At 40.0% G+C, this 19,707-nt stretch overlaps 1 protein-coding gene across 4 annotated transcripts in view; it reads right to left on the reverse strand.

Annotated features, from left to right (window-relative positions):
• Window positions 1–10,524: 10,524 nt before the first annotated feature.
• FNDC3B (fibronectin type III domain containing 3B) overlaps window positions 10,525–19,707 on the reverse strand; it is a 396,089-nt gene continuing 386,906 nt past the window's right edge. For all 4 annotated transcript variants that reach the window (XM_089508835.1, XM_089508837.1, XM_089508834.1 and 1 more), the window contains one exon: window positions 10,525–11,717. In XM_089508835.1, the coding sequence (XP_089364961.1) occupies window positions 11,409–11,717 (309 nt within the window). In that variant the 3' untranslated portion in view covers window positions 10,525–11,408. The remainder of the gene's footprint in view (window positions 11,718–19,707) is intronic.

Raw genomic sequence — 19,707 nt, forward strand, 5'->3', positions numbered from 1 at the left:
AACCATAAAGCGTGAATTTCCTATCATACCATGGCGGCTTCCATTATTCATTCAAGCTGAAGCTGTGTATTTCTTATCAGTGGAAAACAGGAGTTCAGTCTAAGGTAGACTATGCCAAATGTATAAAGCTTACCAGGGTCTTTCTTGGTCTGATCAGAAGAGCTGGCAATGTGGTTCATTTTAAAGCACATTACAGACCACAACCCACACTAACAGAACATCAGGAAGAACTGGGATATATGAACTTGACCAAAGAAGTCAAATTGCAACACCCCTTCCACTATTCAGTTCAAATGAAAATGCAGCAAGTACATGTATCTTAAAATATGCTTCATTTTAAAACAAACCAAACATGAGAAGTGCCCAATGCACACCAGAAGTGACTGGTGTACACCAGAGCACCTGGTGCACACCAGAAGCACCCAATTCACATTGGAACACTCTCTTCAATGACTGGATGCAGATCTTCACAATTTGCTAACAGGGTTTAATTGCATTTCTGCAACATAGCTACCGACTTGTAAAGTTACAAAATGTAGATTGTTATGTAGAACCTTGGCTTGATTTATTGATGTTCCCCAGCAGTGTTAGCAGTAAGATGACAGCATCAGACCTATAGAAGTCATTTGGTCACAGTCATCCCTACTCTTTAAAATACAGTAAAGCATTTCTAAATTTCCATGTCTCTGGGTTAACCTACAGATACTCTATGCAAATATGTGTACTCTTTTGTCCTCTTTTTTGGTCATCCTGTATATCAAAGGAATTGATTTTTTTTTTTTTTTGCATAGTACTGTACTGTGAAAGCTGCAGTCCCAAGCTGCTGTCCAACAGACGGGGAAAGTTCTTCAACTCTGGTGGCAATTTCCTTTCTGGGGCTAGGGTTGCCATAAGTCAGGACCTCCAAACCAGGACAAATGTAGGACAACATTTTCAAATGTGGGACACATTTTTTTTTTAAAATGGAGGACACGTGAAAAAATTTGATAATTTTTAAGAAATGTTAATATAAATGCATGTTTTTTAGGCATGCTCAAAATGGAGGACATTTTGGCATTATTCCTAGACAGATGGCAGACATTTACTTCCCTTTCTGGCCAAACACCCCCCCCCCCTCCATTCCAAAACACACACAACAGCACATTTGGGCATAGAATATGGCTTCATTTAACATGGCTTCTTGCATATTTCAGATGTTTGAAATTTACACTCTCTCCCCTTCAGAAACAGTGAGCGCATGCCTCAGAAGCTGACTGTTATCATCATATCATCATCATCATCATCATCATCATCATCATCATCATCATCGCCAAAAGAAAGGAAACCTGTTAGCATTAAAAGCACCAAAAATACACAGAAACGCACTGGGGGGGGACCTTTGAAAATGGGCCTCCTCCTCCTCCTCCTCCTCCTCCTCCTCCTCCTCCTCTTCTTCCTCCTCTTCTTCCTTCTCCTCCTCCTGTTTCCCCCTCCTCCTCCTCCTCACCATGCTCCAAGAAAGGGCGCTTTTCCCTCCCCCTGGCCCATAGGCTCACTCCTCCTCTTCCTCCTCCTCCTCCTCCTCGGCTCCGCCTCCTCCTTGAGGCTGGCCAATGGTGGGCTGGGGCTGGAAACAGCCCCGCCCTCGCTCTTCTGCCATTGGCCAGCGAGCCTCAAGCCAGGGGACGAGAGCTCTGTTTTCAGCCCTGCGCTCAGGCGTGCAAGCAGGGCGAGCACGAGCTGGTGCTGGCCGCAGCCAAAGCAAGTGCTGCGGGCAGCACAGCTGCGTGATGGAGGCGGCGGAGGAGTAGTAGTAGTAGGATGAAGAGGGCAGGCAGTGTGGTCACACGGCTGCTCAGAAAAGAAAGAGGTGGCGGCCGCGGGTGGCCTCCATGGGAGTATGTGGAGGCGGAGACGGAGGAGGAGCTGGCTGGGTGGCTGGCCGGCCAGGCTGCCGGCTGCATGAGCGGCCACACACTCACAGCGGCCACTTGAGCACACCCGTCCCAGGGGCCGGCCCCAAAAGTGTGAATCCGCTAAAACGGGGACAGTCCCGCCTGCAGGCGGGATATGGCATCCCGATCTGGGGCTAATAGAAACATGGGACCATGGAATAAGAAATACTGGCTTAAACAGCCAAATAGTCTGACCTTTAAAGTTGTCTGTTGCCCAAAATGCTGGGGTCCTGGGAGGGCACCCCCAAATTAATATGTTTTAAGAAAAATTTAATAGCTCAACTTATACTTTGGCTGAGGCAACATTGGGCCTTAACCCTATGTATAATGGTTCCAAGTCACGCAGAACTCCAGAGGCAATTTCAAATAGATTTTCCAGTTTGCTAACGGTGATATCGATCTTGAAGTGTGGTTCAAATTGATGAGAGTCCAGAATGGAGAGGGCTCAATAGCTGCCTTGGCAAGTGGGGGTGCCCACTGTAATGTGGATACGAGTAGAACTGGCAGAGTGTCTTCCCAGTTACAAACTACCATATATACTCATCTATAAATCTAAACATTTATGCCCCAAAATTGCCCCCCAAATCCTAGGTCAACTTATTTACAGATCAGTATGGTAATGTGATAGCAGCTCTTTCAGATTTTCCCATGCAGTTTCTTTTATTCTAAGCCAAACAGATAGAGTCCTTGGTGACTGATTGATTGGTATTTTTTTAAGAGTCCTTCTCCCACCTGCACACTTTGCTGTCTCGAGAGTAATGGCTGAAGCCTGGCATGGATTGCTGTTTCCCTCTTGCCATTCACATACACACACTGAAGGAACCTCCAAGTTTTACACTCGACCTATCCAAGGGTCATGTCAAAATACATAATTCTGGTCCCAAAACTTGCCTTCAACTCATACGTGAGGCTGACTTATAGTCGAGTATATATGGTAGACTAAATTGCTAGTGTCTAGGTGATATTATATATACTAAAACCCATGTCTCCGGGAGTAATCTTTGGGATGAATGGATTACCTCACTGCTAAATAATTTTCCAGGGATAAGAATGGTTGGGAGCTGTTGTAAATGTTTGGATAATTGGTGTGAATGTTTCAGACAAAAGAAAACCCCTTGCTGCTGGAGAAGCCTCCTTTGTCTGTGTATGCATAACCACCTCCCTTGGCCAGAAACCCATCAACACCCTCCATAGACACAGGGACTATGTTGATGCCTTGGGTGATCTCATTGTGGTGAGTGCCTTGCTTATTCCCTTGCTAGAGCCAATCGGATTTCCAAATCTGGTATGGCCAGGTTTCCACTTTGGGGTTGCTTTTCCAGGTCACTCACCCGTCACTCACTCTGGCATCCCTTTTAATGTTGCATTGATATCAAATATGAGGAGTGATCGGGAACCTGGTCTTGGGGTCACAGGTCCCTTGAGCATGGGTACCAAGAGAGGACAAAAATGATGTCTCCTATCCCTTCGGTGTGCAGCGTGGTCCCGTTTCTAGTTCTCCCCCATGCTCAACTGCTACATGAAATTCAAAAAACAAAACAAAATCCACAATTGCGTATCACCAAATAATGCACTAACATGTAGTTTGGCCCTCCGGTTCTTTTTGTAACAGACAAGTGGGATATGAATAAAGCTATTAATAATAATAATAATTAAATCTCCTTAGCTTCTAAGCTGTCTTCACATTTCAGTTAACAGAAAACAGAATGGGATAATGATTGAAAGTTAAGGAATCATTGGCTTAGTCGGAAAGTGAGAGAGTTCTCAAGTGGTTTTTTTTTCTATTTAAAATAGCCAAATAATAAAATCATAAATGGCAGAAAGCAAACCAGTTTGTGGAACCCACTCCACATCATTCCCTTGAATGTGATAATGTAAGGAGAGGAAAGCTCCTCTCCTCACTGAACAAGGCTGACAGAGTTAACTGGCTTTATCTTGGCAATAGACGTCTGTTTAGACTCGCTTGATTGCTCCTAAGTATTCATCCCCATTACTTTGGTATGAAAGAGAAAGCTACCTCCCAGGAAGCAATAGGAGGCTGACATAAAAGGAAGTATGATCCATTCATTTTTCTCCCTTTGTTATCAACTTTCCCATTGTTGCCTGCTGTATATTGACATAAAAGATGCAGCATGCGGTCTGACGCCATCACCCCTACTGTTCTTCACTAGGCATGGGAAAAGACCAGAATCAACAGACACTTGAGACAGGAGAAGGGGTGAAGAACACAAGGCAGGAATCCTTGTCTAGAAATTACCCCAAAACTCATCACGATTGCTGTTTTAACAATTTGCCACTTATACAACAGGGGAAAATGTAAAAGATGATCTTCTTCTTCATACTCTCCTTTGATCAAAGTAAGTAGGGCTGGAGTCAAGAACTGACACAGTTGGACACCTGCTGAATGCTAGCATCTCAGCAGGGGGCTCTCCAAAAAGAGGTCCCCCACTCCACATCATTACACCCACTTTGTTGTTTACCATCTTTTTCAATCTGGTCATGAAACAGTGAGGGGAGGGCAGGGATGATCAGGAAGAGGAACAGTAGATACCATTGCCCGCATTCTCTTGGCAGTCTACTGTATCTGGCAAGCAAGCAAGTGGCGATTATTGGAAGGAAGAGTAGCAACAGCTAGTAACAATATACTAGCTGTATATTGCTAAGGGTGGAGGTTGGCCAGCAGAGAGAGGAGACCCATTGATTGTATCTTGCCTAAGAATCAGACAAAGCCTGGAACTAGTGTTGGAATGTGAGGCTGAGAGACTTGGCCAGATCCACACGGAAAAGGCCTTTTCTATCCTCTTGGATTTCTATGTGTATGCTTAAAATATTTTAATTATATACCTAAAAGTGGCATGGGAATCATAAGAAACTTGAGGTATGGAACTACAATTCCAGCATGCAATTTGTTGTAATTTGACATTTGAAGGCCCACATTTCCCACTTTGGCCCAGATACTTAACTTGAATACAACAAATGAGAATCACTGGGGTGTCTTTGTCAGGTAAGGGTATGGAAAGGGATAATAGCCAGTGGTTCAACTGTGTGTGTGTGTGTGTGTATGTATTGAAATTAATTATGATTCTGGAAGCCTGTCAGGGGACCTTTTCATTCCTCCCAGAAAAAAATTTTAACCTTCAAACATCATATTATCATCTTTAAAGATTTTAGCCCAGGTTGTTATTACTGCACTGACTCATACACATTCCAGTCTGAGATTCTCAGCTCCGCACTTCACACAGCATCTGCTTTTCTCTGGTGGGAGTGTTTATTACCATTGGATTCAGTGACATTATGAAAGAGTAGAGTGCAGCAACCTGACAATGTGAACGGACACTGACAGGTTGAAGGGAAGCAGTACAAAGCTGGGGCTATTTAAAATATTGTAAAACTGGAAGAAAATTCCTGTATGGAATTACAAGTGTTACATAAACATTCCAGTACAGAAGATGACTAGTCAGATGCAAACCTTTTCAGAGGCTTAGGTTTTATGCACAGTAGAGGTACTGTTGTAGCCAGTTTTAGTTACTAATGGGGTAGACAAACTTTCCAAATGGCTAATCATTAGCCATGTCCCCTGGTTGCCTTGTCCTTAATGTATTCCATTAAAGCACATAGGTCAGTTTCAGCACATGATATCTCCATCCAAAAGCCAGGCCTCTAGGAGGGCTCACTTTCACTGAAACTTGATGGGCTACCATAGTATCATATAGGTGTACAGCCCTACACTGTGGAGGAACTGAAGTGCTGCTGAGTCAATTGAGATGGGCCTTGATCCTTCTGTTAACAGTGCTGGTGGACAGCATGTCCAAAAACGTTACTCATGTCCCCCTGAGACCTGAAGCTGGTCTTGAAAATTTTTAGCTGCTTGTTTCTTGTGAAGCATGAAAAACATAGCTACCTATGCAACCGTAGCAGCCATTAGGATTTAATTTCACAGTAGATTCTGAGCATCATCAGCCTATACTAGCCACCCATGGATTGGAGCTCCCACAGATCATCCCACCCCATATTAGTGTATGGTGGTATACAACTATAGACATCTTGATGCAAGCATGCACATATCATCAGTCATTGACTAACATGGGTTTCCACAGGGTCCTCTGGAACCACCACCACCCCACAATGGGAAGGGCCCACTGTATAAGCATTGAGAATTTCAGTTACAGCACCTTTGGAAGTGTGCTACCACTCTTTATTTCAGAAAGTGTGTGTATGTGTGTGCATGTTCACATGTACCTGTGTGAGCACATATATGGACTAGAAGTGGATGGAGCGTACTTTGTGCACAGAGTGAAAGTAAGCAAGCAACCTCCATGAGCAAAAAGGCACATTAGTCCCACAAAAACTCCTGAGGGTTGTTCCTCCTGCAGCCTGTGAGGGAGATATAATTCTCCTTTAAAAGAAGATGAATAGGCAGCACATAACCTGCTTATAAGGACAATGGACAAGGGATTAAAAGTTTCCTGGAAGCATTAATCAGTTCCTGTTCCTGCTGTGGAAATTACTTAGCAGAAGCAATGACTGCTAACGAGATATTCTATAGGCTGGGCCTAACTTAAAGCATTCAAAAGCAAGATTTTTATATGCCATACAAAAAGGGATCTTGTTATCAAGAAAGAATTAAAACATTTATTGGGCATAAATATATTACATATACACTACAGATACAGTTACATACATAGCGTATATTTGCAAAGAACTATACAGTAAAATCGATATGGCAGTTTTAATAGAATGCATATGAAATAGTTAAAATTTACAATACAAGAAAACTTATCATTTCTTTCAAAGTTGAAAAGCTTGGAATGTATGTCCTATAAGTGAGGTAAAACAAACAAACAAACAAACAAACAAACAAAAACAAAAACAAGCTTTTATTTCATTTTATTTCAATTTAAAGAATTGTGCAAGGAAAATGTTCAGAAACATTCAGTTTAGGGCACTTTTTCCATCATAACAGTGAATACTGATTTACTGTTGCTGACAAAACAGGATTAGAAAACTACAACATTTCAAGTTCATAAAGGATGAAGGCAGATAATATAAAAATGTTTATTTTCCTTTTAAATAGTTTCTTAAAATATTTTCCCTACTTTTTATTTTTACAATTTCTTTATAGTCTACGCACGATTGAGGGCAGGGAGGGGGAAAAGGCTGGTCGTACAGAGCTGATATTGGTTAGGTTAGGAAAGACAGACAGGGAAATACAAAGGAATCAGCAAAACAACTAGGTCTGCCACTTATGGAAGTAGAAACAGGAATGATTTGAATTCATAACACTTGTGTTTCATAGCTGTTACAAGTTACTTCTAGAGAACACCTATAGCAATGGCAGTGTGTGCAAGGTACCTACTGATGTCATATTGAGCTATTTTCATCTAATAGTAGTGGTGGTCGGTTTATCAGGGAACATTTGGTTCAGAAACGACAACAATTTTTTAAGTTACAACAGATAATTTTGAAATTTTTTTTGCTGGGGAAGAAGTAAAAGTATACCACCACAAATGATTATTCTGTATGTTTAAACAAGGGATAGGCAACCTCTGATCCTCCAGATGTTGTTGGATTACAACGCTCATCATCTCGCACACTGGTAATGCAAGCTAAAGCTGATGGGAATTGCAGCCCAACACACCTGGAAGATCACAGGTTGGTTACGCCTGGTTTAAACATTCAAAGGGATGGATTCATCTAAAGGGATCAATATGTTCTCTTTCAAGCCTGACAAAGGAGTTTGAATGCTGCAGACCTTTCCTTCTGCCAGTAGAAATGGAGGCCCTCTGTCCATAGTCTCCCTGGACAATGGCATTGCCTTCTACCAATATAGCGGCTCCATTGGCATTGCTCTGCCAGCAATGACATCAAAATTAGCCAATTTAGAAGCCTGTTGGAGGTGGTTGGGGACTTACAAATTTGACCCTAGTTTCTCTCATTATCCAAAATGTCTTGGTCCTCATGCCAAGAAAGCCAGTTGTATCAAAGACTCACTAGAAATAATGGAAATCCGGTTAGCCAGCACTAACCTTTAATGGAGATTTTAATAAGATTTAAGCACAACTAACTGTTTTTGTTGATATGGCTGTTTTAGTGTTAAAATTGTCCCTTCAAAATAACCTTTATGAAATTTTAATATTTGAGATCATCAAAGTTTCATAGAAGAAACTAAAAACAACAATATGACATCACTAGCAACATTTGACAGGTCATGACTTTGGCCAAAGTGAAGAGGAAGAGGGAAGAAGTTTATATTTATAAACTAATGATGATCAGTAACAAAAATACAGAAACTTTGTACTAGTCTGCTACATCTATAGAGGCACACAGAATAATTCATCCAACTTAGAATATTCTTCCAAGAGATGATAATGTTTTTTTGTTTTTGGCTACATGTAAACTTTTCGGTCAAGAGCATAAGTTGACAAGCTCTGTTGATAGACAAAAAACATAGACTGAATAGCCATTACCCAGGATAATGCTTGGCTGATGATGCCAATGTTGGGTGGGTTCCTGCTTCATTTTTTAAAATCTTTTTATTTTTGGCAGTTAATATACTTGGACACTCCCATTTTTAAACATACACGAAAACTGTAAGAAGATTAATAACTCTAGGAATGCAACTGGGGATAAAAACATTTTACTAAAGAACACTTGTATAAAACAGAACCAAACAGAAATATAACATGCTACAAGGGAAGGGGAAATTTAGTACATAAGTACACTTTTTATTTTTTGTTTTTATTTTTTGTTTTTACAATAAATAAGATTGCACTGTAATTGGCATTTAAAGTACAGTATGCAGTATATAGTATAAATAAATCTAAAACAAAAATAATGTTGGTTGCCCCATTGCTTTGGTTATGGGAATATATGGTAGCGTACACTGTATCATAGCAAACACAGAGGAGAAAAAAGCTATGATGCAAGGAAAATCCCCCAAAAAAGGAAAAAGAAAAGAAAAAAAATATACAAAATGTTTATTTTTGTGTTCTTTAAAAAGCAGGGATATACCAACTATGGAGCACAACTGACCAGAATCTCTCCACTGCGTGCACTGCTGTATTAGCAAGTACACAATAGTATTTTCTCTGTATATCTAGACTCTATGGAAATTAAGGTGGAGCTGTGGAGGCATCTGTGTCACTGCAATAGAGCAAACAAACACAAAGCTCCTGGTGGACCGTACTCTGTGTCTGTTGCACTCTTTTGCACCTCCTGCTCATCAATATCCCTGAGGCACTTGAACATTGTTGACATCATAAATAATCCAATGAATCAAAGTTTTTGTCTGTAAATAAAGCATTCCCAAGGATTTTAATGGACTGGACTAACATGCACATTTGGGCCACTGATGGAAAGATGGAAAAGACAATGGAAAAATGGAAAAAATGGAACTGGATTTGCAATGGATCACACATGATGTTGATAAAAACACTAGCTTCAGACTGGAGTCAATGACAGAGAGCATACATGGTTGACATTGAAATCAAGAATGTCACACTTCTTCCTCTGTAATGCCTGCTACCACAATATATGTAAAGTGAGGCTCCATCTCCAGTCTTGTAACTCAAGTTGAAAAGGACTAGAGGAAGCCTACCATAGACTGATACCATGTCACATGTTTTGTAATGGTAACTGTGACAGGACAGAGTGAGGAAGAGGAGGAGCAGAGCTTGGAAAGTTACCTTTTTGGACTACAGCTCCCAGAATCTCTTAGCCACTATGGTGGACAATTTGACTGAGGGATTCTGGGTGTTATACTCCAAAAAATAACTTTCCCAAACTCTGGAGAAGATGCAGCCTTTGGCCCTATTCCAGTAGCAGTCAAATGTTCTCTGCAACACGTAGTCCTTATGATGCCTCTAATGAACTCATCCCAGTTTTCTGAAGGCTGAAATATAGATGGGCTTCTTTCTTTTCCTTAGTGGCTGACTGAAAGATTACTTATGTCAAAAAAGTAATAATTAATATAAATAGCAAAGGCCGCAAGCTTTCACCAGATCTAAACATATAAATCAAGATGAATATAACAAATCTAGTGATTAGATTAAGAGTAAGTTTATATACAAAGGCAAACAAACAAGTTAAAAGCAGCTTTTTTAAAAAAAAAATAGCTGGACATGGGAGTAACTATTGCACAATGCCCTCTTAAAATTACGGCTATAAAATAAATGGTAGAAATGGTAATGCTTTGTCATTTATAAAGCTATCTAGTTATCAGATTCACTATACAGGCAATTCATACTGTGCAAACAGTTGGGCTAGAGAGATTAATATATATATTTTAAAAAGACTTCAGCTTGCAGGATAAAATTATTTGGATTGTAATGTGCTAAATATATAGTTGAATATGTAGCAGATTTTAAATTATTTGGCATGGAGAATAACCAACGGCAAAGGGTTGGGGAAGCAAGAAAAATACATGTTGGAATCTTGTATTAGCTACTTAGTTAAGTAGCTATGTAAGTATCCTGGCCTGACTCCTCCAAATATGACGGAAATATCATTCAACCATGTTTCAGTCACCAGCAGAATGGATCTCATTTCCCCCATACAACTGGTGCCTAGTAAAGTTGTGTTTTTTTGGGGGGGGGGGGGGCGCAAGGAAGGATCATAACAATAGTGTCATAATCATGATTAAGTAGCAATTGTAAATATAAAATAATTACTTAGATTTACTCATCTGTAACTATTTTGTATTCAAAATCACTGCTTAGTCATGATTGTGATACTATGCCACAACTCCCCTTCTCCTTAGTGGGCATCAGCTCCATTGGTAGAAGGAGATCCATTCTGCATGTAACTGGAGTGAGGGTGAATGACTGGGAGGGGTTTGACCCAGAAAAGTTACTCAGTAACTACGTAACTAATTAGCTGATGCAGGATTCTGGCTATAGTGAATACCACCCAACAGCTGATAATTACTGTTGATAACTGATAATTCAGCGCCATGTATTGCAAACATCACATTCTAGGTGCAACACAACTACATACTGGTGGTTAACACTTGCAGATGCAGAAGAGCCAAAAGCTTATTTTATGGTAATAAATTTGCAACTTACAGATGGCAATGATTTAGCAAAACAAAAAACTAATATAAAAAGAAGACAAACTGAATTAGAGGGGGAAAGAATCAACCAATACTAAATAGATTTATTTTTTTAAAAAAGTAAAAAGCAACATAAAAGGAAAAAAATACTAAGATACTTGCTTTTGATATCGGGCTTGAATAGCTCTGGCCACTTTCTAGTCATGAGTTTTTAAATGGTGCACCAGAACACTGGTATTTATTTTCCTAGACAAGACTATCCCTTCCCAACCCCAACCCCATAATAATCAGGAAAACTGTATAAAATGTACTGGAAAATGCCACTGGAAAAAAGGAAATAAAGAAGAATATCTGAATAAAATTCATGGATTATAATGCGTAGCATTAGTTAAAAATGATACCTCAAACGCTTGCGCTGGGACTCTTTACTTCATAAACAAATACTGTAGTATAAAGGCAAATAATATAGAGACAGTTGCAAAGCCAAGAACAAGGAGGGCTGCAAACTGTTCATCAGAAGGCATCATACTTTTCGTCTTAGGGTCATCTATCCTTCCCACTTCTGTCAGCATCAGCTCGCTTCGCTGGGGCATAAAGGCAACAGATGGACTGAAAGGTCCATTAAGTTCTTGTGAGGTATCCAAGCACCGGCGGCAAACACACACACGGAATCTGTAGTCTGTGTTGGTTTGAAGGCCTGAGATTTGGAACGTCGTCTCCTCTCCCTTGTACACCTTTCAGCAACAAGAAAGAAAGGAAAAGGTTTTTGGTCAAACTTAAGCCTGAACAAACAGTAGAACTGATATCTATGTCTTTCAATACCATTTCCCCCCCAAAAGGCAGAACAGAAGCCTTTGTAAGTGGAAGGTAGGAGGGCCAAAACTCTGTGAAATGTTGAACGTGTTTTGAATGTGTTGAGAATTGATATGTCTCAGTAGCAGTTTATAATGTGCTCAATGTCTAATGGGAATTGCTGGGTTGCCACCATAAAATTGTAACCTTACACTGACATTCCCTATGTGTATTTACAGAAAAGTATGAGATATTAATTTTCCCCAACTACTGCTCCACATTAGAAGCTACATGTGTGTGTTAGTAAGTATTTAAGACACGGTTTTGATGAAACATCATATTGCATAGACAGAATGCTCAGTGTATTGCCACATCCTGCATAGCTTTAAATGCACAGTGCAAAGAGAAGAAACTTAATACAGCACTAGTGTTTTTTGCAAGCAACCTTATGATTGTCATTAAATCTAGTCCCAACCCTCAGTGTAAGCTCATGTTGCCCTCTAAAAGGTGCCTGCAACAGCTGCTGTACTGGGTTGATCTCAAAGAAGTGGCAAGGTCATTTGCTGTCAGACAAATGCAAGATATGGGGGAAACTTTTGAGTAATGAGCTACAAATCCTGAGGGTGGGGTGGGTGGAAAACTATGTCCCAGAAGGCTTCTACTGACCACTGTGGCAACCTTTACTATCAAGGCAATTTGCTCCTCAGCCATTTACTTTGCCCCAACTGCCAATAATCAGAACTGTCTCATTAATTTGGACCTTCGAAAGGACAGTGGTAATGTGTAATCTTTTATATCAAAGACGACAAGACATTTATTATAATTATTTAATAGTTTCATCTTTGCAGTCAATGAACAGTTCAAAAGCTGACTTAGTCAATTTCTGCCAGATGGAAGGATGACTGTCCTTTACTAATGCTGATCAAACACTGGCAGAACTGGGAACAAAATCTCTTTGCCTATTCATGTGTAGTTCTGCAATGAGAGCCAGCCATAAGTTAGATTGCACACTGTGACAAATGGGGACTCTGAAGGATGAAAGGTGAGTTGTATTTTCCCTTAACCCCAATTCACAGTAGAGTTTATAGCTAGAAAAAAACAACAACCCTTTCTTTGCAATGAAATAATTGGTAATTTGGATGCACAATCCACACTTAATTGCCATAATTAAAAACAGGAAATAAATGTGCACGAAACACACACATTACATGCACCAAAGTTGAAAGTCAGACATTATTCATTTTTGATTTAAAATTATAACAGAGAAATTATTTCTTCTACTCAAAGAATAGCAAGTGAGTAGTGGCCATTCCTTGAAAACACATGACAACTAGAAAAACAATGCAAAAAGTTTCTCTTGGGCACATTTACCCATTGTATCAGTACCACTACTGCCATCATTGTTGTTTACTGTATCTGAGATTTCACCAATTTAGATTAATAAAACACAGGAAAGTTATGAGTCAGTGAACATGAATCACCAAATAGAAGAAAATATAAATCTGCATAATGCCTGGCATGAGGTGTTCAATTTGATGGTAGAAAATGCCAAAAGGGAGTTAGCAACAACTTTTGTAAACCATCAACTTTTGATAACATAGGCAATCTAGAAGTTATTATTTCAACCGTGAAAGATTATAGTGTGTCACGTCATGTCCTTGAATCTCTGGGCATTCTTTATAGTGAGGTATTGAATGGATATTTCTTCAACCATTTGATAGCTTCCTCTTTCAATACAATACTACTCAATGGGACTTGCAACAAAATGTTGCCAACCAGGACATTCATCTCCATGTTATTCCATTCTAGTCCATTGCCTGCTGACTTTGTTTCCCGCATCTGCCAATACTTAGTGATCTTTTTGACCGAGAGCTCATCTATATATTGGTACAAGACATGCCCTCACTGTAAGTGAAAACATGATCATCAGACAATTTTGTGTTAACAGTATCTGTACACATGGAAGCACAATCCATACTTTTCTACACAAATTTCCCCCATCTCCTCTCTCACTGGGGTGGGGGGCAACCAATGATTTCCTTCAAGTCCCACACCCACCCAGGCTCATTTGGAAAGGGCAAGGACTTTTTGGTGGCTGCGCATCTCCTATGGAACACCCTCCAAGGTTCAAAAATCTGCCCTCTTTGCAGCCTTAACTGGTCATGTTGGAGGGACATACAATTTTTGATATGTAATATGTTGTTAATATGTAATATATACTCCATGTTTTTAAACTGTTTTAAAGTTAGTTTGAAAAGTAGCATTTTAATTGGATTGAAAGATGAGTGCTTTTAAGTCTTTGAACTCATCAATCAATCAATAGTTTTGGTAAGCACTTGGAATTATTTGGAGATGTAAACAGGAATAGCTGTTTTATTCTCTGTCCCAATGGTATATAACTCATAGGAAATTTGAAATGGGTGGAGCAGAAGATGAATAAAATGGACCCTCCATGAATCCAGATACTCCAAAAATACCCCAAGGGTGATATAAAGTCTGAATGACCAGGATGACCAGAAAGCTGAGTGTCCTCAGTTTCATGAGGGTATCACATCCCAAATCTTTCCCCATAACATTTAACTCCTTTCCAGTGGTAATAAATAAATAAATAAATAAATATTTTTTTTATTTCTATCCTGCTTTTTGCCAGGCAATTAAAGCGGTGTACAACAGGTTAAAATACATCCATATATACATAATACCCCCCCTTAAAACAAGATTAAACAATGTAAGATTAAAAACTAAGAGCTAAATAAAAATCACCATAGGCAGAGTTCGCTGGATGGGAAGTCTTATTTGTGGCCGAGCATTTTATTCTGGGAAGGCTTGCCGGAAGAGATCTGTCTTAATGGCTTTTTTAAAGCTCTCTAGATTGGTAATTTGACGGATCTCGTCTGGAAGGCCATTCCATAAATTGGGAGCGGCTGCAGAGAATGTCCTCTGGGAGGTCACCGTCAACCTGGTTTTTAAGGGCTGTAATAAATTCCTCCCAGAGGACCTGAGGGTACGGGGTGGATTATATGGAAGCAGGCGATCCCTCAGATAGGTTGGGCCCAAGCCATGTAGGGCTTTAAAGGTGATAACCAACACCTTGTACTGTGCCCGGAAACTAATTGGCAGCCAGTGGAGCGACTTCAGTATTGGTGTTATATAGTCACTCCTTGCTGTTCCTGTGACCAACCTGGTACACAGAGGAGGAAAAAGCAGTGGTGAACCCTAGCTTCCCCCTACCTTCTGATTTGGGTAGCAGGACTTATTTAAAAATGGCAGACTCAAAACTTGACAAAGTTATTTTTTTGGACAATTCCTACCAGAATATCCAGAGAGAATAGCCAGTGGCAACTAGTTTGGTGGCAAATCACTTGCAGGTTTCTAGAGGTTAAGTTTTCCAAACTCTGCCAGCTGCTAGATTGCAGGACTAGGGTCAGATGAAATGGGTTAATATTTCAAAAGACTGGCTCAATGATTGGAATTCTCCATCTGCTGAACACTAGCAGACCTTATTGAGAATGTTTCACAAACAACTCTTATTAGAACTGTAACATTTTGCTTAAAATTTGTTATCAGTATTTTGTGGAAGGCACTTATCTCTGTTTTTCTCTTAACCTATCCTCTATTTACTTAACTCAGATCCCATTATGAAAAGCCTTTCAAGCAAACTGACAGAACTGCTATAGACAAGATAATTCTCCCTCTGCGGCAACACAATGAAGTACATACATGACAGTAAATTTGTCTTAAATGCTGTGGCTCTCAAAGTGAAATAGCGAGAACTGATAATCTCCTCCAAAGTTGATTACACACACACACACACACACACACACCTCTTACATGCTATTTTCTTCTGTACTGAGGCACTCTAGTACAACTACCCATTACTATGTATGAAAAACATATGTTATGTTTTTGTCTCTCTATTCAGCTACCTCTTCTTGAAGTAGCTCTGAAAACCACACTTTGATTACTAGCTTATCCATGAAAACTCACTGATCTTGGGAAAGTCACACTCTCTTGGCCTCAGGAGAAGGCAAAGACAAATCTCCTCTGAACAAATCCAAGAAAATCAAGAAAACCCCATGATAGGTTCACCTTAGGGTCGCTACAAGTTGGAAATGACTTGAAGGCATGCAACAACAACAACAGTAGTATCAATGGAGATATACCAGTTCATCCCACTACCATAATGTGAAATATGTCAGGTGGACAGAATATTAAAAAGACAAGGTTGCTCAGTATCTTAGCTAAATTAACTACAAACCCACAAATAGCAATAGCATTTACATTTTTGTACTGCTTCATAGTGAACTCAGCACTCTCTAAGCGGTTTACAAGCCATAAGCCAACTGCCCCCAACAAACTGGGAACTCATTTTACCGACCTACAAAAGGATGGAAGGCTGAGTCAACCTTGGAGCCCTGTGGCTGCAGTACCAGCATTTAACCCCTGTATCACCAGGGCTCCTAGAATTTTAGGGTTCTGTAGAATTTTGTATGGCAAACCCTGTTTTGTAGCATCACAACTATGTGACTAATCCAAAAGGATTAAGATGGATTTTGCACTGTAAATGAAGAACCTCAATTTGATTGATTTACATAATTATGGATGGTGCTACAGAACTCTAAGAAAATTACTACAACATGTTGGCATAGGTTTTGAGTAAAAAGAGCAGTCTTACTTTTTTGTGGTGGTGGGGCTCGGTAGGCTCCCACTCAGGGTACACCAATTATATGCTGTGATTGGAGCTATAAAAATTGGCATTTGGACTAGAAAATTTTTTGTTACAAAATTTTCAGAGATTTTAAATGAAATGGACAACATTGGAATTTCATTGTATTGACGAGGAACCAAGCTAGTGACATGGCACAGAACTCAGGGTTTGTAGTACAAACCTTCGCAAAACTTTGCCTTAAGAGTTGAAGTTTTGGGAAAGTGGGATATAAATACATATAATAATAAAAATATATAAAACGTTTGATAACCCCACATACGTTTTGTAGAGTTATCAAAATCTGTAGTTTATAGTTTATCCAGCTAAAAGAATGGCAATTTATGCGGAAGCTCCAAGGTGCCTCTCTCCTCTGTCATGAACTCATTAGGTGGCCCTGTGCAAGCCACTTTCTCTGACTTTCAGTTTCCTCAACCTGAAGTAGAAGAGTTATAATACAGGGCTGTTTAAGGTAAGATACAGTACCTCTAGCATGGAAAGCTCTAATAAAGACTGCCTATCATTATTAATGGGATGTAGCGGCTCAGTGGTTAAGATGCTGAGTCTGATGACTGCAAGATCATCAGGTCACCAGTTCGAGACCCAAGTGCTGCATGATGGAGTGAGCTCCTGTCACTACTCATAGCTTCTGCCAACCTAGCAATTCGAAAACATGTAAAAGTGTAGGTAGTAAATAGGTACAACTTTGGTGGGAAGGCAACAGTGTTCTGTACAGTCATGACCATTGAGTCATCTTTGGACAACAATGGCTCTATGGCTTAGTAATGGAGATGAGCACCCCTCCCCCCACACACAGGTGAACATGACTTGACAACCTTGTCAAAGGGGAAAGTTTTACCTTTGTCTTTATCATGACTGAACTTGAAAGTTTTCTCCAAAATTGAAGTTGTGTTTGTAATTTAAATACAGGGATGAGACTCAAGAAATTATGATTAAGCTGGATTCCTAAACACACTTATTAAGTACAGACCTTCAGTCTGTATGTTCTCTGTCTTGCTCAGATTTTTTCAGTAGCATGAGGTTATCCTTGGGCTCTTGCACTCCCTTCCCTTTATGAGCAGATGAGCTGCTTCTGTTTTAAATTAACCATAATTTACTATGTTATGTTAATCTATATCAATATGAAATGGGATCTTGTAGCACTTTTGATAATAAATGAAAAACATTGGACAAAATACCGAAAGTAGATGAATGGCTACAGAAGGTTATAGAATTTAAAGACATGAATATACTGACGGCATTAATTACTGTAATAATGTAAAAGCAAAAAGAGAAATGGAATGGGACCTGGTTAAAAAGTATTGGATTAAAACATGTGACATAAAGAAGAATTTTTGTATTAACCATTTAAGTAGATAGAGTAATACTCTATGAGTTTATTGGAGAAAATAACTGTTTATGGCATAATAGGAATGTATATGGGTTCTGATAGGAAATACTGTATGTACATAGGGGGATGGTTAGAAACAAGTAAATCTATGAATAACATGTAAAAAACCATAACATATTGTTGGAAAAATGTAACACATATGTTGTAAATATGAAAACTTATACATACACACACACACACAAACACGTTGGTAGCATAAGTGTTTCTAGACTGGGTCTGCTTCATCAGATGCACCTCTCATTTAGTCTCAAAGTTACTGTAAGATCCCTTTGCATAGTTTACTATGTCATCAGGACCCTAAACTGTGGTTGAGTTTTACTGTGAATAATTAAAACAACCAACTTTGTAAACTATAGTTTGAAGTTGGCTTATTTTAAGTGATAATTAAGTTCAAGCATCTTTTCCTCTAGATTCAGAGGACCAATAAGCTGAAGCCAAATGAAACCTTTGACCTTTTTGAGAACTGTATACACATAAAAACAAGGCTTTCTTCTCATCACAATAAACAATGCTTATAGCACTATGCTCAAATGAAGCCAGTTGCATTTACTTCTAAACATGCACAAGACTGCACTCTTAATTTACAAGCTTACCACATTCTTCTATTTCTGTAATGAAAACATTTACATTTAAAAAAAAGCACACCTGAGTGTGAACAATCAATAAAGCTATGCTGAAATTTAGGACTTCAGTACTGCATCTGCCCCCTGTGGCACCCTGGAAGACCATGTCATACCCTCAAACTCTCCTGATTTGGCAGGGAGAGTCCTGATTAAGCCTGTGTTGTCCCACTTTTTCAGCTGCTTTTAAAAAATGTCAGTGTTTCTCTCTACTCCTCTTACTTTTACCTTTTGTCCTCAGCATACATCAGTTACTGCAAACTGAGTTCCATGTGCAAAAGTAGCTTGCACTCAATTAACTCAGCAGAATCCTTCTCTTCCCACTAGGCTGAGGGAAAAGCAAACTGTTGCAGTCTCTCCTAGCTTTTCTTTTTGTTCACCTTCATTAATAACTCTTGCGCTCTTGATTGTACTCTGATAGTCCTTGGCTACCTGTGTCCCAATCTTCATTTGTAAGACACTGGAAGGTATGCCATGCCCTCTATCTTCATCCCTCTGCCTCCCTCACACTCTTTTTCTTGTTATTTTTGCTTGAAAGTTGTTAATAGTGCCCTCTGCCATTTTGCCCTTTCTCAGACTGTTTTAGGCCTATGGGAGCCTTATTCCAAAATCAGACATGAATTGGATGGCCAGGTCCGCTCTGGAAAAAAGGCCCAAACTGGCCCAGGGCCCCTGAAAATGGGCCCAAATTGCCAACTATGACCCTGTACAGACAGGCCCTTTGCGGCACGCCCATGACGTGCTAGGGTTGCCTCGGAGCAGCGCGTGAACACGCCCCCAACCCTAGAACGTGATGAGGGTGTTGCAGCTGCACACCACCACCCACATGGTGTGCACAGCTATGACGTTGCAGCTGCGCAGCATCCAAACAGCGCTGTGCAGCTGTGATGCCATCGGGACGTCTTTGTAGGTTTGCAGCAGTGCAATTGCACTGCAAAAAGAAGCTGCTTTTTAATGCTTCTTTGTTGCTGCGCAGCAGCGTTGCAGAGCTTGGTTGCTGCGGCACTGCTGCAGAGTAAAGAGAGGCACCCCCCCGCGCCTCTTTTTGGCAGTCTGTACCCCGCCTATGTCCCCAGAGGTTTTGGTAGGGAGAGAAGAGTGCCACTGAGCTTTGCTGGGAAAACATTTGGAGAGTGATCTTGAGGGGCCACAGAGACTGCATATTTATTTATTTATTTATTATAGTATTTATACTT

This window comes from Sceloporus occidentalis, unplaced genomic scaffold, assembly GCF_023333645.1.
Source record: "Sceloporus occidentalis isolate IW3139 unplaced genomic scaffold, rSceOcc1.0.p SCAF_2, whole genome shotgun sequence".
NCBI classification, from domain to species: domain Eukaryota; kingdom Metazoa; phylum Chordata; class Lepidosauria; order Squamata; family Phrynosomatidae; genus Sceloporus; species Sceloporus occidentalis.